Source organism: Carcharhinus amblyrhynchos, chromosome 6 (genome assembly GCF_965287045.1).
Source record: "Carcharhinus amblyrhynchos chromosome 6, sCarAmb.v2.hapA, whole genome shotgun sequence".
Lineage (NCBI taxonomy): Eukaryota > Metazoa > Chordata > Chondrichthyes > Carcharhiniformes > Carcharhinidae > Carcharhinus > Carcharhinus amblyrhynchos.
Genome location: NC_137329.1, coordinates 88,060,257 through 88,086,909, shown reverse-complemented (window position 1 = coordinate 88,086,909; position 26,653 = coordinate 88,060,257). Strand labels below are relative to the sequence as shown.

The following is a 26,653-nucleotide window of genomic DNA, read 5'->3' as shown; positions in this document are numbered from 1 at the left end:
CAGCATTTATTGCCCACCCATTGTTGCTCTTGGAAGGCAGTTGAGAGTCAACCACAATGTTATGTCACATGTTGGTCACACCAGGTAAGGATGGCAGATTTCCTTCCCTAAAGGACGTTAGTGAACCAGATGAGTTTTTCCGACAATCAACAATGGTTTCATGGTCATCAGTAGATTCTTAATTCCAGATATTTTTCATTGAATTCAAATTCCACCATCTGCCGTGGCGGGATTCGAACCTGGGTCCACAGAACATTAGCTGAGTTTCTGGATTAATAGTCTAGCGATAATACCATCAGGCCGTCGGCTCCCCACTACCCTCCTAGGAAATGTGTCAATGTTCCAAGAAAAGCTCTTAAAAATTTCAGTTGGGACTAAAGAGTGTCTTGAGGGTTCGCAACAGGCAATGGAAACACAAACTGACAGTACAGCTAAAGCATATAGTTTTGAACCAGGGTATAATGTTATAATTCCAGTAGAAACAAGTAATTTTGTTTTGGAAAATCTGAAAGCCCAGGTATTCACTTAAAGCAAAGGTATTCACTTAAAGAAAGGATTTATTAAAAGCTCATGATTTAAAACAAAAGAATTTGACAACACAAATTGAAGAGCATGAATACTGATAACTACATTCTATCTTTAATACAGTGGTTAGCACCACTGCCTCAGAGTGCCAGGGACCCAGGTTCAATTCCCAGCTAGGGTCACTGTCTGTGTGGAGTATGCACGTTCTCCCGGTGCCTATGTGGGTTTCATCTGGGTGCTCCGGCTTCCTCCCACAATGTACTCAAGTAGTGCCGGAGTGTTAATGTAAGCCTATTTATGACACTAATAAATAAACTTTATAGTTTAACCAGTTACATTAAGCGTATCAAAAGTACAATGAGCACAGTTACTTGTAGTCTAAATTGAATTTCTTAAATGAACCTTCTACACCCATTTGACATAGACGCTCAATAAACTCAAGCCAGATAATTATCAGAAATTGGATGATTAGTTACTTGTCTTGAACACTGTTTCAAAGATTTGTGTTGGAGTTGAGATTTCTTGGGCCATCTGCTTACTTCCAGTAAGGTTATCCCTTCAAATTTCTTCCAGCCATCCTACCATGGTTGTAGACGTATAGCTCCATGTAGTCTTGCCGTTAACACATGATTTGCTAGCCTTTTAGCCAGCACACAGAATTTCACCTGGAAATGTTTTCTGCAGCAAGTTGTTCTAAAGCATAAAACCCTGCTTCAGACTAGAGCCACACACCACTAAAAGTTAACATATTGGCCATTTTTCAATTGTTTATCTCTCAGGCAGTGTGGTCACATGATCATTAATTGCCCCAGCGAAACCTACTTCTTAAAATATTCATCACACTAACATAAAATATAGGTTTTTCCACAAAAGCACATGAACCATGCTAATAAAGTGTTAGCCATGTTGCCTTTGCCTAGTGGTACATTGAAAGCTAAGCTTAATGGACCTTGTTATATTAAAAAGAAACTCGGTCAGCTGGACTATGTGGTTAGTATCCCAGACAGCCAATAAATGTATGTCATGTGAAACATGCTGAAGAGGTACTATAACCAAGGCATTGTCAACCAACGGGTGTAGTTCAGGTAGTAGAGAATATAGATGGTGATTACAAATTCACATGATGAACCAGAGGATGAGTCTGAGATTGAGGGTTTTAAGATTGAGGACCCTGTGGTGAAATTGTCAAATGCAGAGTGTCTGAACAACTGTATGAAGCTTTGTGCCATCTACCTGAGCAAGGGAAGTAAGGCATAGTTGGTGTATTGAAGGATTATAAGGCTGTATGCATGGACAGATCAGCTATTACCTCAGGCTCTTCATGAGATGACGTAGGAGTAGTTAAAGAATGAAACAGAACCCCTATAGTCTTGGACAGCCTATAGCAGGCACATCCCAACAAGTTGGCCAATGTCATGGATGAAGTTCAATTAGTGTAAGAAACTTGTATTTGTTGAATCCAGTCAAAGTGTTTGAAATTCTGTCTGAGATGCTGGTACCAAAACTAGATGGTTCTCAAAGTGCCTACATTTATTACTGAAAGGTTAAAATGGTAACTGACACAAATTCTTATCTGATCGCAGAACCCGAGGATTGTGTTGAGAGGTTGAGGAACATTGCCTTCATTAACAAGGCTGATTTGTTTAAAGGATATTGGCAAGTTCTCTTCACTGACCAAGCCAAATAAATGTCTGCTATTGTAAACTTAGGTGGTCTGTTCCCGTGTAAAGTCACATCATTTGGTATGCAAAGTGCACTGGCTATAATTCCAAGGTTGACTGATCAGCTGATTGCCACGTTAAGTAATTGCATTGAGTCAGCTTTATGATCCTAGCCCTCAAATGCTGAGCTGGCAATTTGTCTCCAGTGTTTGCCTTTGTTCATGAGAGACCCCCAACATAATAGTTCACATGAGAGCTGGTTGCAAGAGGATCTTAGTTTTCCAGATATTTGGTGAAAATCCCATTTTCTTGTACGGCTCAGGGATGGAGTTGACAATGATTTGGAACTAAGTTTCTGAGTGGGGAACACTCAGGATGATGCACACACAAGTGTCATCTACGTCTTGGAGCACAATAACTGAAACTGGAGTGATTTTAATTTTGCATTGAAGATATTGTAAGTTGAAGAGTTTCCTGTCTAAGTTATTTCCACAGCTGTGGGTATTTTTCTGGAAATGAAGTGCAGTAATGCAATGGGGAAGATGGAGAAGGTGGTTAGTGTGATGACATAGCCTTGTTTGGCCTCACTCTTCATCAAGATTAGGTCTGTGGTGGTTTGTTGTCTTGGTGAAGATCATGGCTTGCATATTATTGTATAGAAGGCAGAGTATGGTGAGAAAATTCAAAGGGCAGCGAAGACTACTAGACAGCAGTAATTTCAGTGCTCCTATATGCTTCAGAGTATTGGATAGCCTACAGGCACATCCAAAGCACTGGGGAAATACCACCAGCGGTCCTTTTGCAAGATCCTCTAAATCTAGTGACAAGAAAGGTATCCATCATTAGCGCCATCTCCCAAGCCAATTTGTTCAACACTGAGCAAGGTGCTGAGCACTGAATACCAACTCTGGTGGGTAGGACATGTCATTCAGAAGTGACTGTTGTACTTGGAATTCTGTCATGCCAAGAGATTCCTAAGTGAACAGCAAAAATGCTTTAGGGATGTTCTCAAGAGGTCAAACATCTTCAGCTCAAGGGAGTCTTGGCTTTAAGTCCAAACACATCAATAAATTCAGTTGGAAACATGGAGAAGCAAAATCATGGTGTCAGAGTGAGCACAAAATCCTTCCAACAACTTGTCTACTTGACCTTCTATACATCATCTGACCCTCCATGCACCACCTGTCCTGTAGCTCAATAAGCATCAAAGAAAGAACTTGACCATCGCGAAGGGTTTTAAATCTTGTAATGACTCATCAGCTCCCAGATTCTGTGACATTGACAATATTAAGCTTTTACTCACCTAGTCTGTGAGACACTTCGCTTAATTTTGGCACACGCTGTTAAATGTTAGTAGGGACTTTGCAGGATTGACTGTTGAGTGTATCTTTGCTGATTCCGGTGCCTAGGTTGTTGCTGGATGGTCTGTCAGGTTTTATTCTTTTATCAGACTCTTTTTTAGTGCTTGCATACAACTGGATGGCTTGCTGGGTCATTGAACAGGTAAGAGTCATCTGCATTGTTTTGGGTCTGGAGTCACTTAGAGTAGATGAGGTAAGAATGGCAGATTTTCATCTCTAACAGATATTAATAAACCAGTTGGGTTTTTATGATAATTTAGTGATTTCAATGACTGGATTTTATGTAATTGCCCAATAACGACTCTCCATTATAGAATTGTTAATAGGGCAGTCAAATGTAAGAGATGGGGGCATTGTTGGCAAGGCTGGCATTGACTGCCTATCCTTAATTGCCCTCTAAGGAGACAGTGCGGTTCCCTTCTTGAATTCAACTAACAGGCTTGCCAGGCAATTTCAGAGGGCAATTTAGAGGAAAGCAGATTGGTGAATACATTGGTGAACTAGGTGGGTTTTTATAACAAGCTGCTTTTAATAATGGTGACCATGAAACTATTTTGACCCCAGATTCATTTAATTGATTGAATTCAAAGTTCCCATCTTTAATATGGGATTTTAACTCCTGGCCTGAATTTTCAGGATGGTGAATGCTCGGTGGCCGCCATCATGAGTGAAGACAGGCATATTGTTATTTCACACTCAATTGAGTGTTGATTGGCAATAGGCAGGACAGTGTATACTATCTAGCCACTCCAGGCACAGTGCTGTCATGACCAGAAGAGGTACTGCAGTGCCGTGCACCTAGGTCCTGGGACCGCAACTCAGTTATGGACCTGGGGTCCTGTGAGTGAGGGAGAAGGGGATGCAATAGGAAGTTTGGGGCGGTGGGAATGATCTTGCTGTTGAGGGGGGGTGGGGGTCCAGGTCCCTGAAGATATCGTGCCCCAAATTTGAAGAGGCCTTCGAATTGAGATGTCCATGATCCTGATTGAGATTGTTAACCTTTTGAATTTGGCAGCTTGATCCAATTTGTGTCCCCCCAGCCTAAATATTGAGGCTGACAGGGAAAAAGCCCTCAAATGGTCTTTAATCAGGGCCTGGACTGGCTTCCCATCCAAGACCTTGTCTGCCCTACCGTGAAATTGCATTTTGATATGAGTGGGTGGGATCCTGTCCGTGCAATTTGATGCAGCCCCTGACTGTCTTGGAACCTACCTGGGGGTGGGTGCAAAATTTCTGTCCACATCTTTGGGGCACTAATCCAGACCACATTAGTAACAACCATTATCCTACTAAAGCCCTTAATGGGAATTCCAGGAGTTTACTGAGTATTCAGGTTGACCTGATGCAAAATTACTGGAATTATGCTTTCTCATACTACAATTTCTGTTATTTGAGATTCAGTAAAACGTACATATTGCGTTCAACAAATCCTTTGCTCTCAATATCTGTCTGAAAGGATGAACAAATTTGTAGTTTTGGTTCTGGCCAAACGCAAAAAGCCATGTATTGGTAGCCACATAGTTAAGGAAACTGAACCACTATGACTAGAAAAATATTGTTACCATTCCGGAAGAGCTATTTCTCAAAGGGCCCACCCACCATGTTGCTTTGATTGACTTGTTTTCTCCACTGACCCAAGTCATTCTAGAAATTTTCTATTTGTAGTGTAAATTTCTAGTATTTACTTATCTATTTCGAAGTTGAATAATATGATTACAGGTGCATTTCATAAATAAATCAAGTATATGTGTTTTTTAAAAACTGTTATCTTCCAAAATGAACTTGCAAATGAAAATATTTTTATTCTTTCTTCGTGATGTCACAAGGCCTGACCATAGAAAAATTTATGATATTTTGAATTCTTTTTACCAATATGGACTGATTGACTGATTCAGTATGCAAACTTTAGTAGCTTCCAACACAGGGTAAATGTTCTAAGTGAATGACCTGATGCACTGTTCCTGTTTCCTCTGATCTGCAGTTACTTGAATGTTCTATAAAATGTTTCATGTGCATGTATCAAAAACTGGTTTATTTATTCATCAGCATTACTTTGTTTTTAGATGGTTCTTCTGCAGATAGTACAAGTCTATCATTAGGTAAGATAACCCGGCATTTCATTGTTACCCTTGCAATCTTAAGAAGCTAACTGCTTTTAATGTACAGTGGTAATATCTTCATTAAACTCCAATGTGATTAAAATAATGCTAAATTTACAGGCCAGCTATGCATTTAAAATGGAATTAAGGAAAGACAGTTCCTCTCAAATGTGGAATTTGGCATGGCGGAGGTTATAAGTGTAAAATATTTAACTATTCCAAGTTCAATGTAGTTTGAATTTCTTCTTGTTAATCATACGTCATGCATTCTAAGTGAAAGACTTTATCATAAATCAGTACACTTACTATTTCCGCAATATAGGACCTCACCAAGGCTGAAATATAGACAGCGGAGTCATGATCGGGTTGATCCTTTTATGTTTTGCGTTTTAAATGACTGGAAGCTAGAATAAAGAAGGAAATCTGGGGCATTCACTGTTGTGGTTCTGGTAAATTATGAGCTTAATAGCAGATTATGTGAGATATTTTTCCAACGTTGTGGGTTTGTCGTGGGTTTGTCGTGGTGCTGTAGGCTGACAGGATCTGTGTCAAGAGGCCTAGAATACAAAAGCAGGGGTATACTTCTGAGGCTATATAAGACTCTGGTCAGACCCCATTTGGAGTATTGTGAGCAGTTTTGCGCCCCTCTGAGGAAGGACGTGCTGGCCTTAGAAAGGGTCCAGAGGAGGTTCACAAGACTAATCTCTGGAATGAAGAGCTTATCATATGAGGAATGGTTGAGGACTCTGGATCTGTACTTGTTGGAGTTTAGAAGGATGAGGGAGGGATCTTATTGAAATTTACAGAATACTGCAAGGCTTGGATAGACTGGATGTGGAGAGGATGTTTCCACTAGTAAGAAAAACTAGAAGCAGAGGGCACAACCTCAGGCTAAAGAGATGATCCTTTAAAACAGAGATGAGGAGGAATTTATTCACCAGAGTGTGGTGAATCTGTGGAACTCTCTGCCGCAGAAGGCTATGGTGGCCAGTCATTGAGTGTCTTTAAGGCAGAGATAGATAGGTTCTTGATTAACAAGGGATCAGGGTTATGGGAAAAGGCAGGAGAAAAGGGATGAGAAAAATATCAGTCTTGATCGAATGGCGGAGCAGACTCAGTGGGCTGAGTGGCCTAATTCTGCTCCTATGTCTTATGGTTTTATGTAGAAACGTATTTGCAGTTTGGAAGGAACGAGGGAAAAGTTTAGAGGTGCCATCTCTGTTGCAGTATTGATTAAATAAAGACAAAAATATGTGTGTCATGTAAGACTTGGATCAAAAGTGGGGAACACAAAAGATGATGGGCTTGCTGAAAATGGATGGGAAATTGAGATGCAAGGTGTAGTTTGAAATGATTCATTTTCCATGTGACCCAGTTGATTATTTAGATTCAGATGTCCCATGTATATCTGACAAAATCAAGAATCTTCATGTTTTCTATCAAGAAACAGCCAGTTACACAGAACTAGAAGCAGGAGTAAGCTTTTTGGCCCTTCAAACCTGATCTGCCATTCATTTTGATCATGGCTGATCATATTCAATATCCTGATTTTCCCCCCTTTTCCCAATATTCCTTGATCCCTTTAGCCCCAAGAGCTGTATCTAATTTGTTCTTGAAATCGGACAATGTTTTAACCTCATATACATTCTCTAGTAGTGAATTCCACTCATTCACCACCCTCTGGGTGAAGAAATTTCACCTCACCTCAGTTCTAAAAGGTTACCCCTTATCCTTAAACTATGACCCCTAGTTCTGGACTTCCCCCTCCCCCCCACCACCACTGGGAACATTCTTTATGAATCTATCCTGTCTACCTCTGTTAGAATTTTATAAGTTTCTACGTCTTTCCCTTTCACTCTTCTAAACTCCAGTGAATATAATCCTAACTGACTTCATCTCTCCTCATATGACAGACCTGCCATCCCAGGAATCAGCCTGGTAATTCTTTGCTGTACTCCCTTTATAGCAAGGACATCCTTCCTCAGATAGACACCAAAACTGCACATAATACGCCATGTGTGGCCTTACCAACGTGCTATGCAATTGCAGCAGAACACCCCGATGCTCAAATCCACTTGCTATAAAGGTCAACGTACCATTTACCTCCTTTATTGTCTGCTGTGTGCTTACTTTCATAAGAACATAAGAAGTAGGAGCAGGAGTAGGCCATCTAGCCCTTTGAGCCTGCCCCGCCATTTAATAAGATCATGGCTGATCTGAAGTGGCTCAGTTCCACTTTCCCGCTTTCTCCCCATAACCCTTAATTCCCTTGCCTACCAAAAACCTATCTACCCGTGACTTAAATATATTTAGCGAGGTAGCCTCCACCACTTCAACAGGCAGAGAATTCCAGAGATTCACCTCCCTTTGAGTGAAGAAGTTCCTCCTCAACTCCGTTCTAAACTGCTCCACCCCCCCGCCCTTATCTTGAGGCTGTGCCCTCTGGTCCTGCTGTCCTTTCTGAGCGGGAAGAATCTCTCTACCTCTACCCTATCCATCCCCTTCATTATCTTATATGTCTCTATAAGATCCCCCCTCATCCTTCTAAACTCCGATGAGTACAGACCCAGTCTTTTTAGTCTCTCTTCATAGTCCAACCCCCTCATCTCCGGTATCAGCCTAGTGAACCTCCTCTGCACTCCCTCCAAGACCAAAATATCCTTGCGCAAGTGTGGCGACCAAAACTGCACACAGTACTCCAGCTGCGGCCTCACCAGTGCCCCTGTACAGTTGCAGCAAGACCTCCCTGCTTTTATATTCAATCCCCCTCGCTATAAAGGCCAGCATCCCATTCGCCTTCTTGATCACCTGCTGCACCTGCATACTGGGTTTTTGCAACTCGTGCACAAGGACCCCCAGGTCCCTCTGCACTGTAGCATGCTGCAGCTTTTTGCCCTTTAAATAGTAATCCCTCCTACTATTATTCCTGCCAAAGTGGATAACCTGACACTTGCTAACATTGTACTCCAACTGACAGGTCCTTGCCCACTCGCTCAGCCTATCTAGATCCCTCTGCAGACTTTCCACACCCTCCGCGCAATTTGCTTTTCCACTCATCTTTGTGTCATCAGCAAATTTTGACACCCTACACTCAGCCCCCTCCTCCAGATCATCTATATAAATGGTAAACAGCTGAGGCTCCAGCACCGATCCCTGGGGCACTCCACTAGTTACCAACTGCCAATCAATTCAGCGATTGATGCACAAGGACACCAAGTTCTCACTGAGTATCCACCTCTCTCAATTTACACTCATTCGAATAATAATCTGTCTTTCTATTATTGCTATCAAAGTGGATAACATCACATTTATTCACATTATACTGCGTGCAGATGTTCACACACTCAGCCTGTCCAAATCATGCTGAAGCATTTCTGCATCCTCCTCACAGCTCACCCTGCCACCCAACTTTGTATCATCTGAAAATTTGGACATAATACATTCAGTTCCATCTTCCACATCGGTAACATATAATGTGAACAGCTGGTGTCCTAGCATAGATCCCTGCGGAACCCCGCTAGTCACTGAATGACCATCAGAAAAAGATCTATTTATGCCAACTCATTGCTTCCTGTCTGCTAAATAGCTTTCTATCCATCTCAAGACATTATCTGTAGTCCCATGTGTTTTAACCTTACATAGTGGTCTGTTTGTGCGATCTTGTCAAAAGACTTCTGAATGTCTAAATAAACCACATCCACTTGTTCTCCTTGGTCAATTCTACTAGTTACATCCTTAAAGAATTCCAACATATTCATCAAGCATGATTTTTCTTCTGTAAATCCATGCTGACTTTGTTTGATTATACCACTACCTCCCAGATGCTGAGTTATGAAAGCCTTGATAACGGACTCCAGCAACTTCCCCAGTACTGACGTTAGGCTCACTGGTCTATAGTTCCCTGTTTTCTCCCTATCTTCCTTTTTGAATAACGGGCTTACATTAGCTTTCCTCTAATCTGTAGGAACCAGTCCTGAATCCAAAAGAATTTTGGAAATTTTGGATCTACTATTTCCAAGGCAACTTCCTTAAGAACTCTGGGATGAAGATTATCAGGACCTGGAGATTTATCCACCTTCAATCCCATTAATTTCCCCAAAACCATTTTTTACTAATATTGATTTCCTCCAGCTCCTCACTAAAAGTTGCCTTTCCCATAACTTCTATATCTTCCTTTGTGAAGACTGAAGCAAAGTCTGAATTTAACTCCTCAGCCATTTCTTTATTCCCCGTAATGAATTCTCTTATTTCTGACTGTAAGGGGTCAAATTTGTTTTTGTCAATCTTTTTCTCTTTATATACCTATGGAAACTTATGCAGTCAGTTGAAATTGAAGCTGGCCTCTTTTAAATTATTTAAAATGAAGAACCAAAATAAGTTGCCTTTGGGATCAAATGCAGAGATATTTGATCTGGAAATTAGTTAGGATATGAAGCTATGTTTTAAATCTGTCAAAATAGATGTACATTCAGTGCATTGGTCTGTGGTATTTTCTATTTCTTGTGTAGGGTCGCAGAGGAAGTGAGAGCTAGGGAAGCGCTGTGGGTCTTCAATATAATTTCAAGTGGATGATATGCTACTGATAAGGAGATAACTATTATTTGCATTCTATAGTGGTTGCATGGTAAGATCCATGTCGAATCCCGTAGAGCAACCCTCGGTAGGAGCTAAGGGTACTTACCTTGGATGTGAGAGGAAGAAAGAAATTGCCCTCATAAGCTTAGTGTTTTTCCATTTGAGTGCATGGTTTTTATTCAAGTCACTGTGTTTTTTCCCTTGATTTTTGCCAAAGCCATTTCATTGATTAAAGATGCATGTGTATAATGCATGGGATCATTGGAGAGAGAACGGAAGCTTTATTCTTGCATTTTTAAAATTTCAATGTTCTAGAACTTATTTGCATTTGCATTTGCATTGTAACTTTCCTTTGGGATGATTGTACAGTAGTTTCTTACTGTTTACACCTTTATTTGTTGCAGGAACATCTTGTTCAGATTGTGCAAAGCGGAAACAAGAAGAAAATGGTGATGTAACTCAAAAAAGGATCCGAAAAGCAAATGGTACATTTAGAACAAAGATATTTTAGAACCTTTTGATTATTTGAGCCCTGCTATCCTTTGGACCCAGTTTCTGCAGGCTATATATGAAACTAGATGCAGAGCAAGTGAGCAAAACCTGCTATAAGCAAGTATTGCAAGAGACATGGGAGAGCAGCATGGGTATTTTATTCTTATTTTTTAAATGTATCCCTACTTGCTACCCCACTGCCAAACCCTTCCCTGCCTCCCACACCTACACCCACCTCCACCTCTCATTTCTGACCTGCTGACTGATGGAGAAGGATGGGTTGTAATTAATGTCAAAATTGCACTTGAAATGGAGAACTCAGCAGTGCTGAGAATCATGGAAGTAAAATAAATACATTTCTCTTTCTATTTTTGTGGTAGAGATGCAGGTTAATGTTTCTTTAAATTATTAAGAATCTTTAAATTGATGCACTCTTCATCAATGGGAGAAATTTTCAGCTCCAGTATTGTATTTTGTGCTTCTATGAGTTGCATCAAATTTACAAAGTAATAATTCATGCAATTGTGAACAAGTATTTGGTTTACTTCTCCAACAGCCAACTTTAAAGAGGAAAATAGGATGTTATGGCTAATGGGCACTTTGGAAATCTGTTTTGATGATTTGCTTACCTCTGTTAAATTTGATTGTATTTTTAGTTTTCTTAATGTTTGAAATTTAATTGACATGAATTAAAAATTTCAAACAAGAAAAAAGACTAGAGGCAAAGGCAAGTTTTGATTTATTTGACAAAATGTACATTGTGATTTGGGTTAAAATAATAATGTCAGGGCCTGAAATAATAAGCAAAACAACTCTGAAACGTACAACATCAAACTGATACTTTTAAAAATTTGTTTATCAAGTAAGTGTTGCTGGCTAGGCCAGCATTTATTGTCCATCCTTAGTTGTCTTTGAGAAGGTGGTTTTGAACCACTTGCAGTCCCTGCAACGACAGTGAAGGATTATAGTGATATATTTCCAGGTCAGAATGATGAGTGACTTGGAGGGGAACTCCAGGTGTTCCAAGGTATCTGCTGCCCTTGTCCTTCTGAATGGTAATTGTAGTGCTCATAGAAAGTGCTGCCTGAGTGGGTTCCTGCAGTCCATCATGTAGATGGTGTGAACTGCTGTCACTGATTATCAGTTGTGGAGGAGTGAATGTTTGTGGAAGGAGTAGCAATCAAGTGGGTTGCTTTGTCCTTGATTGTATCAAGCTTGAGTGCCATTGGGACTGCACTCATCTAGCAAATAGAGAATATTTCATTGCACGTGTGCCTTGTAGATGGTGATCAGACTTTGAGAATCAGGACGTAAGTTAATCGCTACAGGATTCCTAGCCTCTGACTTGCTTTGCAGCCACAGTATTTATGTGGCTAGTCCAGCTTAGTTTCTGATCAATGGTGAACCAGGATGTTGATAGTGTGGGATTTAGCGATGAAAATGCCATTCAATGACAAGAAGTGATGGTTAGATTCTCTTTTGTTGGAGATGATCATTGCCTGACACTTGCATGGCATGAATGTTATTTGCCACTTGTTAGCCCAAGCCTGAATATTGTTCAGGTCTTATTGCATTTTGACTTGGACTGCCTTTAGTATCTGAGGAATGAATGATACTGAACATTGTGCGATCGACCGACAACAAATCATCGGTGAACATCCCCACTTCTAACTTTATGATGGAAGGAAGATCATTGGTGAAGCAGCTGAAGGCACTTGGGCCTAGGACACCACCCTGAGGAATGCCTGCAGTGATGTTGTGGAACTGAGATGTTTGACCTCCAACTACCAAAACAATCTTGACTCTAGCAACGAAAGGTTTTGCCTCAATTCCCATTGACTCCAGTTTTGCTAAGGCACCTTGATGCCATGCTCAGTCAAATGCTGCCTTAATGTTAAGAACAGTTATTCTCACCTCACCTCTGGCATTCAGCTATTTTGTTCATGTTTGAACCAAGGCTGTAATAAGGTCATGAGCTGAATGACCTGGTGGGACTCGAACTGAACATCAGTGAGCAAGTTATTGCAAAGAAAGTGGCAATTGCTAGTGTTGTTGATGCCCCCTTCCATAACTTTGCTGATAATTGTGAGTAGGCTGGTGGGATGGTAATTGATTGAGTAGGATTTGTCCTATTTTATGCGTACAGGTGTTAGGGCACCAGATCAGAAACCCCAAGGTATGTTATGAAGCCAGAGTAGACCCCCATAATTTTTCTATTTTGGCATTAATGTGAAGATAAGATGTTTTACTCCAGGCACGAGTCTACTGACAAACTAGGAAGCTTTTATCAAAAGAAACGTTCTTTAATAACACAGTTTAATTAGAATAAATGAATTAACTTTTAACAACTGAAGAGTATTGAAACATGACAAAATACAATTCTTAACTCTAACCTATCACTGAGTTCCAATCAAGTAATATTTCCCTTACAGCCTAAACCCCTCTTTAAAATTAATTAGCCAAACACAAAAGTACTTGCTTAGACTTGGGTTGCCAGGCTTGGAGCTTTCAGTAAGTCTTGAGAGAGGGAGAGAGACACTGCTTTCTTCTGGCAGCCCTGGCAACAACTACTCAGTTTTAAAATGTAAATTAAACTGTTTTCTAGCAAGCTTTGCTGTTCCCGTTAATCACATGACTTTATCCCCGTCAATTAACCTAATCAAAAACTCCCAACTGAATGGCAGAGCAGGCTTGAATGGCTGAATGGCTTACTCCTGCTTCTATTTTCTACGAATGTACGACTCTGCATACCTAGTCTAAAATCCGAGGAGAACCTAAATAAACAAAAGGTTGTTTACTCCAAAAAGTAACACAATTCTAGCTAACATCAGTTATTAGCCTGCATTTTTAGCATCTGCTGCATGTTTACTAGACAAATCGACTCTTACACTTCTTCTTAAAGAAACCCAATCTTAAACATAAAATATATCAGGATAGCACAGTGTCATCACGCAACATACTTAGGCAACTTTCTGTGTTGTTGGGTAGATACCAATGTTGTTAGCTGTACTGGAACAGCTTGGCTAGGGACATGTTAAGTTCTGGAGCACAACCCTACAGTACTACTGCTGGAATGATGTCAGAGCTCATAGACTTTGCAGTACCCAGTGCCTTCAACCATTGTGTAACGAGGCAGGTAGAATTAGGGACTTTGTTGTGAGGGATCCTCTTGGGAAGAGCGATCATTGTATGGTTGAGTTTTTGATGCAGATGGAGGATGAGAAAGTAGGGTCCCAGACCTGTGTCCTCTATTTGAACAGAGGGGAGTACAATAGGATGAGAGAGGAATTGGCAAATGTAGATTGGGGGCGCAGATTGGTCAGTAGGACTGCTGAGGAACAGTGGAGGATCTTTAAGGAGATCTTTTTCGGTGCTCAGCAGAAATTTATTCCGATGGTAAAGAAGGATCGTAGGAGAAGGGATAATCAGCTGTGGTTATCGATGGAATTAAAGGAAAGTATTAAATTAAAAGCTGATGCGTTTAGAGTGGCTTAAAATAGTGGGCGAGTAGAAGATTGGAAGAGGTTTAAAAATCAACAAAGATTGACGAAGAAGATGATAAAGAAAGGAAGGATAGACTATGAAGCTAAACCAGCACTAAATATAAAAAAGGATAGTAAGAGTTTTTGTAAATATATAAAGAGGAGGAAGCTGGCTAGGGTGAATGTTGGACCCTTAGAGGATGAGAGGGGGGATTTAGTGGTGGGGGATGAGGAAATGGCTGAGGCCTTAAATAAGTTTTTTGCCTCGGTCTTCACGGAGGAGGACGCGAATAGTTTGCTGGGTATTAAAGATAGAAGGATGGTAGGAGTTGAGGGCCTGAATGTGATCACTGTCACAAGGGAGGTAGTGCTTGATCGACTAGCGAGACCGATGGTGGACAAGTCCCCAGGACCGGATGGAATGTATCCCAGGGTTCTGAAGGAAATGGCAGAGGTGATAGTAGATGCCTTAGTGATTATTTACCAAACCTCGCTGGATTCCGGGGAAGTGCCCGAAGATTGGAAAATGGCTAATGTTATGCCGCTGTTTAAAAAGGGTAGCAGGCAAAAGGCAGGGAATTATAGGTCGGTTAGTTTCACGTCTGTTATGGGAAAAATGCTTGATTCTGTAATCAAAGAAGAAATAGCAAGGCACCTTGAGAAGAATTGTTTGATAGAGCAGATGCAGCACGGATTCGTTAAGGGGAAGTCGTGTCTGACGAATTTATTGGAATTCTGTGAGGATGTGACTAGTGCGGTAGAGGAGAACTGGTGGATGTGGTGTTTCTAGATTTTCAGAAGGCGTTTGATAAGGTGCCGCACAAGAGGTTGCTTCAGAAGGTTAGCGGGCATGGAGTTGACGGTAAGCTGTTAGCGTGGATAGAGGATTGGTTGCCTAATAGGAGGCAGAGAGTTGGTATCAATGGGTGCTATTCTGATTGGCGGTTGGTGACTAGTGGAATGCCCCAGGGATCGGTGCTGGGGCCTCAACTATTTACCATTTATATAGATGATCTGGAGGAGGGGGCTGAGTGCAGGGTGTCAAAATTTGCTGATGACACGAAGATAAGTGGAAAAGCAAATTGTGCGGAGGGTGTGGAAAGTCTGCAGAGGGATCTAGATAGGCTAAGCGAGTGGGCGAGGACCTGTCAGATGGAGTACAATGTTAGCAAGTGTCAGGTTATGCACTTCGGCAGGAATAATAGGAGGGATTACTATTTAAAGGGCGAAAAGCTGCAGCATGCTACGGTGCAGAGGGACCTGGGGGTCCTTGTGCATGAGTCGCAAAAACCCAGCCTGCAGGTGCAGCAGGTGATCAGGAAGGCAAATGGGATGCTGGCCTTTATAGCGAGGGGGATTGAATATAAAAGCAGGGAGGTCTTGCTGCAACTGTACAGGGCACTGGTGAGGCCGCAGCTGGAGTACTGTGTGCAGTTTTGGTCACCGCACTTGCGCAAGGGAGTGCAGAGGAGGTTCACTAGGCTGATACCAGAGATGAGGGGGTTGGACTATGAAGAGAGGCTGAATAGACTGGGTTTGTACTTGTTGGAGTTTAGAAGGATGAGGGGGGATCTTATAGAGATGTATAAGATAATGAAGGGGATGGATAGGGTAGAGGTAGAGAGATTCTTCCCGCTCAGAAAGGACAGCAGGACTAGTGGGCACAGCCTCAAGATAAGGGTGGGGGGGCAGTTTAGAATGGAGTTGAGGAGGAACTTCTTCACTCAAAGGGTGGTGAAACTCTGGAATTCTCTGCCCGTTGATGTGGTGGAGGCTACCTTGCTAAATATATTTAAGACACGGGTAGATAGGTTTCTGGTAGGCAAGGGAATTAAGGGTTATGGGGAGAAAGCGGGAAAGTGGAACTGAGCCACTTCAGATCAGCCATGATCTTACTGAATGGCGGGGCAGGCTCGAAGGGCTAGATGGCCTACTCCTGCTCCTATTTCTTATGTTCTTATTTCTTGATATCAAATTGGCTGAAGACTGACATTTATGATACTGGAGACCTCCAGAGGTGGCTGAGATGGATCATCCAATAGACATTTCTGGCTGAAGATTGTTGCAGATGTCTTATCTTTTGCACAAATGTGCTGGGCTCCTCCGTCATTGAGGATAGGGATATTTATGGAATTTCCTCCTTGTTTAATTATCCACCACTATTCACGAACGGATCTGGCAGGACTGCAGACCTTCAATCTGATCCATTGGTTGTGGTTAGCTCTGTCTAGTACTAGTTACTTTTACTGTTTGGCATGCAAGTAGTCCTGTAATGTAGCTTCACCAGATAAATGCCTTATTTTTAGGCATTGTTGCTCGTGGCATGCCTTCCTGCACTTCTCGTTGAACCAGGGTTGATCCCCTGACTTGGTGGTAATAGTAGAGTGAGGGATTTGCTGGCCATGAAGTTCCAAATTGTAGTTGGATACAATGTTGCCGATGGCCTAAAGCCATTGGTGTCCAGTCTTGAGTTTCTAGATCTGTTCAAAGTTGATCCTATGTAGCACAGTGGTAATGCCACACAACCCAATGTAAGTATATTAAAAGGTCTTGAGGCATTTCACAGTGTTGTAAAACATTTAATGTAAAGTTAATGTATTAGTCACAAGTAAGCTTACATTAACACTATACTCCGGCATCTGTTCAGATACATTGAGGGAGAACTTAGCATGGCCAATGCACCTGTCCAGCACATCTTTCGGACTGTGGGAGGAAACAACAGCACTCAGAGGAAACCCAGGCAGATACAGGGAGAACATGCAGACTGCGCACAGACAGTGACCCAAGCTGGGAATCAAACCCAGGTCCCTGGCACTATAAGGCAGCAGTGTCAACGACTGTGCTACTGTGCCACTCCTTAGATATTTGGGTTGATGATCAACCATTTGATCAAAGCGATAAGTTTTGAGAGCACCTGAAAGATGGATAGAGAGGTGAGAAGGTTTAAGTAAGGATGTACAGAGCTTACAACCTTCGTAGTTGAAGGCTTAGCTACTAGTGGGGTGGAGTAATTGGAGTTGGGGATACTAAAGAGACCAGAAGTAGACCAACATAAATATCTTTGAGGGCTGTGAGGCTGGAACAGACAACAGAGATAAGGAAGGCCATGGAAGGAGTTGCCAACAAGGATGTGAGTTTTAAAATTAAGGCTTGGCACAACACAGAACTGATACAGATCATGAGCACAAGGGTTGATGGGTGAATGGTACTTGGCAGCAGATTTTGGATGACTTGTTTATGGAGGATAGAATGTGGAAGGCCAGCAGGCTTTCATCAGATTATTCAAGTTTAGGAATAACGTAAGCAAGGATGATGGTTTCAGGAGCAGATGAGTTGAAGTAGGATGGCATTTGGCAATGTTTTGTAGGTGGAAATGGACAATTTTGCTGATTGTGTGGATATGAGGTCAGAAGTGTATCCTGGAGACAAATAAGATACCAAGGTTGTGAACAGTTTGGTTCAGCCTTGGGCAGTTTCCAGGAAGATAGTCAATTGCTAAGGAATGGTGTTTGCTATAGAGACTGAAGGAAATGACTTTAGTCTTAATATTTAATTGGAGGCAAATTCTGCTTATTAGGTGCCATATGTCGGTCAAGCAGTTGATGGTTAGGAGAGAGTGGAGAGGTCGATTTAAAACTGTGTGTGGTGCTTTGGAGCATCAGGAGCAGAAAAATTGTATCTCTCCACAATCTGTAATCACATGGTCTGCCTATTTCTCAATTTACCTTTATTATCAAGTCAGGGAACCAACCCTGGTTCAATGAGCAGTGAGGAGCAACATCAAGTATACCTGAAAATAAGATGCTAACCTGGTAAAGCTGTTGCACAAGACTATATGCATGCTAAACAGTTAAAGCAGCAAGTTATAGCCAAAGAAAAGCAATCCCATGATCAGTGGATCAGATCAAAACTCAGCAGTCCTGCATCATTTAGTTGTGTTATCAAAGAAATGGCTGACCACACAGGATACAGTAAAAAGTCTGACAACACCAGGTTTAAGTCCAACCGATTTATTTGATAGTACATTCACTAGCTTTCAGGGTTAGTCCCTTCGTCAGGTGAATGGAGTGTTCTGGCCTCAGACAGAGCGTATAAAGCACAGACAGTTTACAGATTACTGATTAGAATGCAAATCTTTAAACCTAACCTGCTGTTCAAGTCTTAAAGTGGCCAACAATGTGAGTGGAAGGAGCACTGATGACAGGTTAAAGAGATGTGTATTGTCTCCGGACAGTACAGTGTGAGGTTTTGCAAACCCAGGCAAGTCACGGGGGTTACAGATAGTGCGACATGAACCCAAGATCCCTGTTGAGACCGTCCTCATGTGTGCAGAACTTGGCTATCAGTCTCTGCTCAGCGACTCTGCGCTGTCGTGTGTCGTGAAGGCCGCCTTGGAGAATGCTTACCCGAAGGTCAGAGGCTGAATGCCCGTGACCACTGAAGTGTTCGCCAACAGGAAGGGAACAGTCTTGCCTGGTGATTGTCGAGCGATGTTCATTCATCCATTGTCGTAGCATCTGCATGGTCTCCCCAATGTACCATGCTTCGGGACATCCTTTCTTGCAACGTATCAGGTAGACAACGTTGGCCAAATTGCAAGAGTATTTACCATGTACCTGGTGGATGGTATTCTCACGTGTGATGATGTCATCCATGTCGATGATCCGGCATGCATCAGGCAGCATCCTGATAAATCTCCAATGCTTCCACATCCTTCTTATAGTGAGGTGACCAGAACTGCACACAATATTCCAAATGTGGTCTCACCAAGGTCCTGTATAGTTGCAGCTTGACCCCACGGCTCTTAAGCTCAAACTCCCTGTTAATAAATGCTAATAGGAAAAATGGTAAAAATACAGATTTAAAGGCCCTTTATCTGAATGCATGTAATATTCATAACAAGATGGTTGGATTGATAGCACAAATTGAAATAAGTGTAATACGATAGATATTACAAAGGTGTGGTTGTAAGGTGACCATGGCTGTGCCTTGAATATTCAAGGATACCTGACATTTCTGAAGGCCAGGAGAGAGGAAAGGAGGTAGGGTGGCATCATAGGATCAGTATAGTAGTGAAAAATAGTCACCTTGCAACCACATCTCTAGTGGGACTTGAGGCTGAAATGTCCCCTGATGGCCTGCATCCTGGGGTCCTAAAAGAAGTAGCTTCATAGGGAGCAGTTCACCAGCTCCATTAGCTACTGGTGGGCATCCCAGCATCCGGCTGAATGGGTGTTGGGGCTAAATCAGGATTCCCAACGAGCATCAAACCCATTGCCGTTCACTTGGCTCATTCCACCTGCCCCAATCCGGTTCCCTCCCAGACCAGGTGGGAACCTGTTGATTATGTAAAACTGCTCATTGTAATATCATTAGCGGGCTGGAATTACAATTCAGTGGACTCGCACAATGCAACCCGTCTCCCCAGCTGGAAGTCATGTGGGCATGCTTTGATACTATTGAAAAGCAGGGCATTGGCACCATGCAATCAGAGGGGAACAAAGGTAAGTGCTCATTCTTTAGGTATTGTCCAGTACATAGGGGAGTTGTACATCTTAACTGGGGGAAGGGGAGAGTTCATGCTGGAAGATAGGGGATAATCTTGGTGGGCCATCTGGAAACCACTCACCGTCCTAGCCCTTGGTTCATTTCACGACGGCATGCTGTTGGCAGCCGTCTCTGAGCTCCTCTCAATCACAGGGAATGTTTGTCTCAGTAGGGCTCTCTCTGACACATTCAAGCCTGAACCAACCCAAACTGTTGCCACACCTCTTGGAACTCCTTTCATTGACAGACCCACGATGGATGAGGGCGGGAATCGTTGAGGTTATTGTACACCATGATTAGATTCCCTCACAGCAGTGGAAAGATGTGTTGGCGAATGGTCCATGTCACATCAAAAACTTCATTGGTGATACAATTGGTCAGTGCTTCATGAAGGTTTATGCGCTTTCCTTCTGCCCTGCAGTTTGTTACTTTGGCTACATCCTTATCCCATTGGATAACATTGATAATCTCAGACCTTTCTTGGAAGTCAAGAGTGCTTTTTCACAAGTCTCTTATTATAAATGTTGGCTGTATCACTCAGCACTGCAAAAGCACACTTTGGCAACACAACAGATTCTTCAGAAAGAGCCATTTGCCTGCACAGAATTAACATCTGCACCATGCAAATAGTTGCCACAGCTCAGACAAGAAGGCGCATTGAGGGAACCCTCCCACACATCCCCTCGGGCTCCCAGGGAAACCTAGAAAGGCAACAGAGCCTACTGCAAACTCCCAATATTGCACCTACTGCCACCTCATAGGGGAGGGATTGTGAGGATTTCAGCTTTTCAGACCAAGGAGTAGCTGGCAACTCCCTGAATGGTACAGGACTGTTGTGTCAAATTTTGGTGTCAGCATCCAAAAATCGAGGGGCAACTCTTCTGGCAGTCACATTGCTGGCTGAAATGAGGTTGGCTGCTGCAGGGAGCACTCAAATCCTGCTTCTGCTTGTTAGGTCTGAGTGCTGATTCCTGACTCCAGCGAATCAGGTGCTGCTGGAGCCAGAAAATCTGCAGAATTCCCATGAAGGATGGGCTGACCAATTAGTATAGACTAGGGGCCTGCTGAACATTGCTAAAGCCAGTGGGAAACTTCCTGGTTTTCCCACTTCAAGCCAATTTGGGTGAATTGCAACCATAGATAGGAAATCCTCAGTATGTTGGATAACTGCAAACATAACAACCCTGTTCAAGAAAGGAGGGAGAAAAACAGGAAATTATTGGCTATTAAGCTGAACATCTGTCATTAAGAAATGTTAAAACACATCATGTTAAAATATGTACATCACTCTAGGGTATGGTGTGTAGATATTCTGGATCATGTCGATATCAAAAGTAGGAGGTACTGGGCGTTTTAAAAGGTTTTAAAGTAGACAAGTCCCTAAGGCTGAGATGGGATCTACCCCAGAATACTGGGGGGGACAAGGGTGGAAATTGCTGGGCCTTAACAGAAATCTTTATATCCTCATTTGCTACAGGTGACGAACCAGAGGACTGGAGGATAGCCAGTGTTTTTCCATTGTTTACGAAGGACTGCAGGGATAATCCCAGAAATTATAGGCTGGTTTGCCTTACGTCAGTGTTAGGGAAATAATTGGAAAGGACAGGATTTACTTACATTTGGAAACAAGTGGACTTATTAGTGATAGCATGGTTTTGTGAAGGGGAGGTTGTGCCTCAGTAACTTTATCAAGTTTTTCAAGGAAGTGATGAAGATGATAGATAAGGGAAAGGCAATGGATGTTGAATACATGGACCAGTAAAGCCTTTGAAAAGGTACATCATGGTAGACTGGTATGAAAGGTGAAGTCACATGAGATCAGAGGAGAGCTGGCAAGGTGGATATAGAACTGGCTTAGGCAGAGAGTACAGGGGGTAGCAGTTGATGAGTGCTTTTTCGAATGGCAGGTTGTTACTAGTGGTGTTCCACAGGGATCAGTCCTGGGACCTTTGTTGTTTGTAAATGTTGTTTGTACATATAAATGATTTAGAGGAAAATGTACCTGGTCTGATTAGTAAGTTCACAGATGACACAAAAATTGGTGGAATAGTGGATAGTGAAGAGGAATGTCAGAGGATACAGCAAGATATAGAGCAGAAACTTGGGCAGAGAAATGGCAAATGGAGTTTAAGAAACATAAGAAATAGGAGCAGGAGTAGGCAATCTAGCCCTTCAAGCCTGCCCCACCATTCAATAAGATCATGGCTGATCTGAAGTGGATCAGTTCCACTTTCCTGCTTTCTCCCCATAACCCTTAATTCCCTTGTCTATCAGAAATCTACCTACCCGTGACTTAAATATATTCAGCGAGGTAGCCTCCACCACTTCAATGGGCAGGGAATTCCAGAGACTTACCACCCTTTGAGTGAAGAAGTTCCTCCTCAACTCTGATCTAAACTGCCCCCCCCACACTTATTTTGAGGCTGTGCCCTCTAGCTCTGCTATCCTTTCTAAGCGGGAAGAATCTCTCTACCTCCCTACCTATCCCCTTCATTATCATGTCTCTATAAGATCCCCCTTCAACCTTTTAAACTCTAATGAGTACAGACCCAGTCTATTCAATCTCTCTTTATAGGCTAACCCCCTCATCTCCGTATCAGCCTAGTGAACCTTCTCTGCACTCCCTCCAAGGCCAATATATCCTTTCGCAAATGCGGTGACCAAAACTGCACACATCACTCCAGTTGTGGCCTCACCAGTACCCTATACAGTTGCAGCAAGACCTCCTGTTTTTATATTCTATCCCCCTCGCTATAAAGGCCAACATTCCATTCACCTTCTTGATCACCTGCAGACTGGGTTTTTGTGATTCGTGCACAAGGACCCCCCAGGTCCCTCTGTACTGTAGCATGCTGCAGCTATTATTAAATAATAATCCCTCCTACTATTATTTCTACCAAAGTGGATAACCTCACATTTGCTAACGTTATACTCCATCTGCCAGGGCCTCGCCCACTCACTCAGCCAATTAATCCAGCTAGATGTGAAATTTGTATTTTGAAAGGTCCAATGTATGTAGGAATTATACAGTCAATGGTAGAACTCGTAGAAGTATTGACAGGCAGAGAGGTCTGGGCGTACATGTCCACTGATCACTGAAAGTGGCAATGCAGGTGGATAAAGTAGTCAAGAAGGCATGTAGCATGCTTGCCTTCGTCAATTGGGGCATTGAGTATAAAAATTTGCAGATCATGCTGTAGCTGTACAGAACCTTTCTTAGGCCTCATTTAGAATAATGTGTACAGTTCTGGTCACCTCATTAGCAGAAGGATGTGGATGGTTTGGAGAGAGTATAGAAGCGGTTTACCAGGATGTTGCCTGGTCTGGAGGGTATTAGCTATGAGGAGAGGTTGGATAAACTCAGTTTGTTCTCATGGAACAATGGAGGTTGAGGGGTGACCTGATAGAGGTTTACAAGATTTTGAGTGGCATGGACAGAGTGGATAATCAGATGCTCTTTCCTAGGGCAGAAAAAGTCAGGTACTTGGGGACATAGGCTTAAGGTGCGTGGTGAAAAGTTTAGAGAAGATGTGCAAGGCAAGTTTTTTTTTGCACAGAAGGCGGTGAATATCTGAAATGTGCTGCCCAGGGAGGTGATGGTTGCAGAAACGATAGCAGCATTTAAGGGACAACTAAATGATTAGGATGGTAATGGAAGGATATGAACTCCATAAGTGCATACGTTTTAGTTTAGGCAGGCATCATGTTCAGCACAGGCTTGGACAGCCGAAGGACCTGTTTGTTTGTTTGTTTGTTTATCCCCGAGAAAGTAACACCAAAACGTTTAGAAAATCATAATGCAGTGTCAGTTTGGTTTTGTGGAAGAAAAAAATGTTTAACAAATTGATGAGAGTTCTTTGAACATGCAGTGATCAGTTTGGATAAAGTAGGACTAGCAGATGTAGTTTATTTGGATTTTCAAAAGGCATTTGATAAGGTGCTTCATAAATGGTTACTGCACTAGATTAGAGCTCATGGTATTGCAGTTTGTATGTTAACATGGGTCTAACTGCTGGGTCATTTTCAACTTGATAATGGGGAAATGCCACAGGAATCAGAATTGTGGCTTCAACTACTTATGATCTGACTTGGATGAAGAAACCACTGTAGTCAAATTTATTGGTGTAGGAAAGAAAGTTGTGGGGAGGATACAAGTCTGCAAACTTTTATAGCTAGGTTAAATGAGTAAGCAAAAAAATTAGCAGTGTTTCATATGGAAAAATGTGAGGTTGTCCACTTTGGCAGAAAAATAGAAAAGTTGAATATTATTTAAAAGGAGAAAGTTTGCAGAATACTACATTGCAGAGATCTTGATATCCTTGTACGTGAATCACAATAAATATTCAGCTGCAAATATGCAGCAATAGGCAAATGGAATGTTGGGTGGAATTTTCCCAAAAATGCAGTGTGTTGGTTCAGGTGAGAAAACTGGTGTAAAGTTCACAGACTTCATAGCTAGCTTTTCTTGCTATATTGATTTTCTGATTCTAGATAATTGGAGACCTGATGTATCCCCCAAGAAATGCTATGGGATCCCCTGGGAAGTCCCAGCACAGTGACTGTGGGAATTGTCTGGGCAACTTGAACTTTTAATGGGTAATTCCCTTGCTACCCAGGACTCTCCGAAAAAATCTTCAATGCTGAATTTGATCAGAGATTTTGGATAGCTCTGACTTATCTATGTGGTTAGTTGCACAGGAAATGTTAAATTAAAACCTAGGCTAATACCAAGATAACCAAAGGACTGACCACCCCCCCCATTAGCTCACACTGATCTCCATGACTGTTATACTGACCCCCTCCCCTCACCAACTCCAGCTCCCTCTGACATGACTAGTCACCACCATCTGACATCATACCCCCCCCCCAACCTGACCTGACCAGCCCCCAACACCCGTTACTCCCTGATCAGCCACACCATTGTTCCCATCCTACCCTTTATCCACTCTATACCATGAAGTACTTGCTCACCCACTCTGCATCCCCATACTCACTTAGCTTGTCTCTGTAGCTTTTCAAAGGAACTTCGGAATATTTAAAATATGACTTAACAGAATATGGCAGCTAGTTCTGTAAAAAGGGTTATAGCTTCTGCGGGGATTCTTTCTACTGCTGTTACTGACATTTCCGGCATTGGATGAGTTTTGCAAGATCTTCCATCAGAAAATTGCTCTAAAAAATCAGGGGAAGGTAAGTATGCATTATATTTAGGTCTGATCAAGTTCAGAAATAGGCGATCCAACTCGGAACATCTGGGCCATGACTTCAATTACACTTTGACACCATGGATTAAATCTGAACCTTATTGGTCGGTGCAGCTTATTAACAAACCACTTGATGAGCTTACCAACTGAGATATTGAGGAAGCTTGAAAAAGATTCTGTAACTAAAGAAATAAATAGTAAAATGGATTTGACAAATGAAAGCGAACCCAACTGCAAGAACAATAAAATTTAAAAACTAGAATCTTGAGTGAGATGGAGAATATGAGATTCAGGAGGACTGAACAAAAGTTTGATTTGATTTATTATTGTCACATGTATTGGGATACAGTGAAAAGTATTCAGATTGAAGGAATAAATGTTTTAATTTAAATTTCATTACAGATACAGATTTTGGAGGAACATAAATTGTTCAAATAAAGTACCTTCACCAAAGTGCCATATCCCACTCCATGTTGGATGTATTGAAAAGGGACTGAAAACCTTTATTCCTATCAGCACAAGTTGATTTTGTAACTTCATAGAATAAGAACAGTACTTTGTAACTGTTGAACAGTTGTTACAACCATTAAATGCAAATCAGTGGCTCTCCTGCCTTCATGGACTTAACTATTTATTGTGGTGCCTCGGGAAACAAAGTTTGGACATTTGCTACTGTTTTACCAAGTGGGACTTGGTGAGAAAACATCCAGATTCAGCACATATTTGTTGATTTTTATGTTTTTACTAAAATAACTATTTTAGTTGTATAAATGTTGGATGCTTTGTTCTTCACTGAAAATTATCTATTCAATGAAATATGGAATAATTGAGGGAAATTTAGCATTCTCAGGCTAGAGCAATGGTTACAATCAGTAGGTGGAAAAGAGGCAGCTTGCTCTATTTGAATTGTATATTCTGATTGCTTGCAGAATGGAGTGAATGTGAAGAAGAAATCTGGCATACAATTCTGTTCTGTTTGTCAGAGTATAAAGTGTAAGGTTGTAAGTTGTGCATAAAAGTTTAAAAAAATACCAGGCCTTTAGTATGGTCTTGCTTATTCTATGAATGCAGAACTTTTTAACAGTATACACAAATGTAATTCAAGTATGTATTTTCTGGAGGAAAGAAATGACAGACTACTCTTTTTCTAAACTGTATGTTCCGAGTTCAAGTCCCGCTCCAGGGCTTGAGTACAAAAAAATCAAAGTTGATGCTCTATATTCAGAACTGAGGGAGTGCTGTCTCCTGGATCAGAAGTTATACCAAGCCCCATCTACTGTGGATGTAAAGGATCTGATGGCACTATTTTGAAGAAAAGCAAGGGAGTTATCCCTCTTGTCCTGGCTGATATTCATCCTCAATCAGATCACAAAACTAAATTTTCTGGTTACTGATACTTTCTGCACATGTTGGCTACTGTACTTCTTGCAGTATAACTGTAATTAACAATAATTAGAATGGAATTGCAGTTCATGAATTGGTAATGTGTAGAGCTGCATTTTTAATTAATTTCACATATATTGCTTGGTATGGTGTATACTTCACTTTCAAAGCAAATGTTTGAATGATTGATTTACACAAAATCCAAAATGTTTGCTGATTAGTGATTTCCATTAAGAGAAATTGGATTGTGGCATGTAAAATATGGCCACTGTTAAATGTTAGTCCTTGACAGCTGTTGTCAATTCACCCAGGGTTAAACCCAAT

At 41.8% G+C, this 26,653-nt stretch overlaps 1 protein-coding gene across 6 annotated transcripts in view; it reads left to right on the top strand.

Moving 5' to 3' along the window:
• The window catches only part of LOC145344083 (protein FAM118A-like), a 91,325-nt gene extending 64,678 nt beyond the window's left edge, over positions 1 to 26,647 (top strand). For 3 of the 6 annotated variants that reach the window (XM_080190893.1, XM_080190891.1, XM_080190888.1), the window contains 2 exons: positions 5,611 to 5,646; positions 10,626 to 11,333. In XM_080190893.1, the coding sequence (XP_080047019.1) occupies positions 5,611 to 5,646; positions 10,626 to 10,732 (143 nt within the window). In that variant the 3' untranslated portion in view covers positions 10,733 to 11,333. Of the gene's footprint in view, positions 1 to 3,636; positions 3,690 to 5,610; positions 5,647 to 10,625; positions 11,334 to 25,348 lie in introns of those variants that run through there. The other 3 variants (XR_013886837.1, XM_080190890.1, XM_080190892.1) reach the window with 3 other exon arrangements.
• The last annotated feature ends 6 nt before the right edge of the window (positions 26,648 to 26,653 follow it).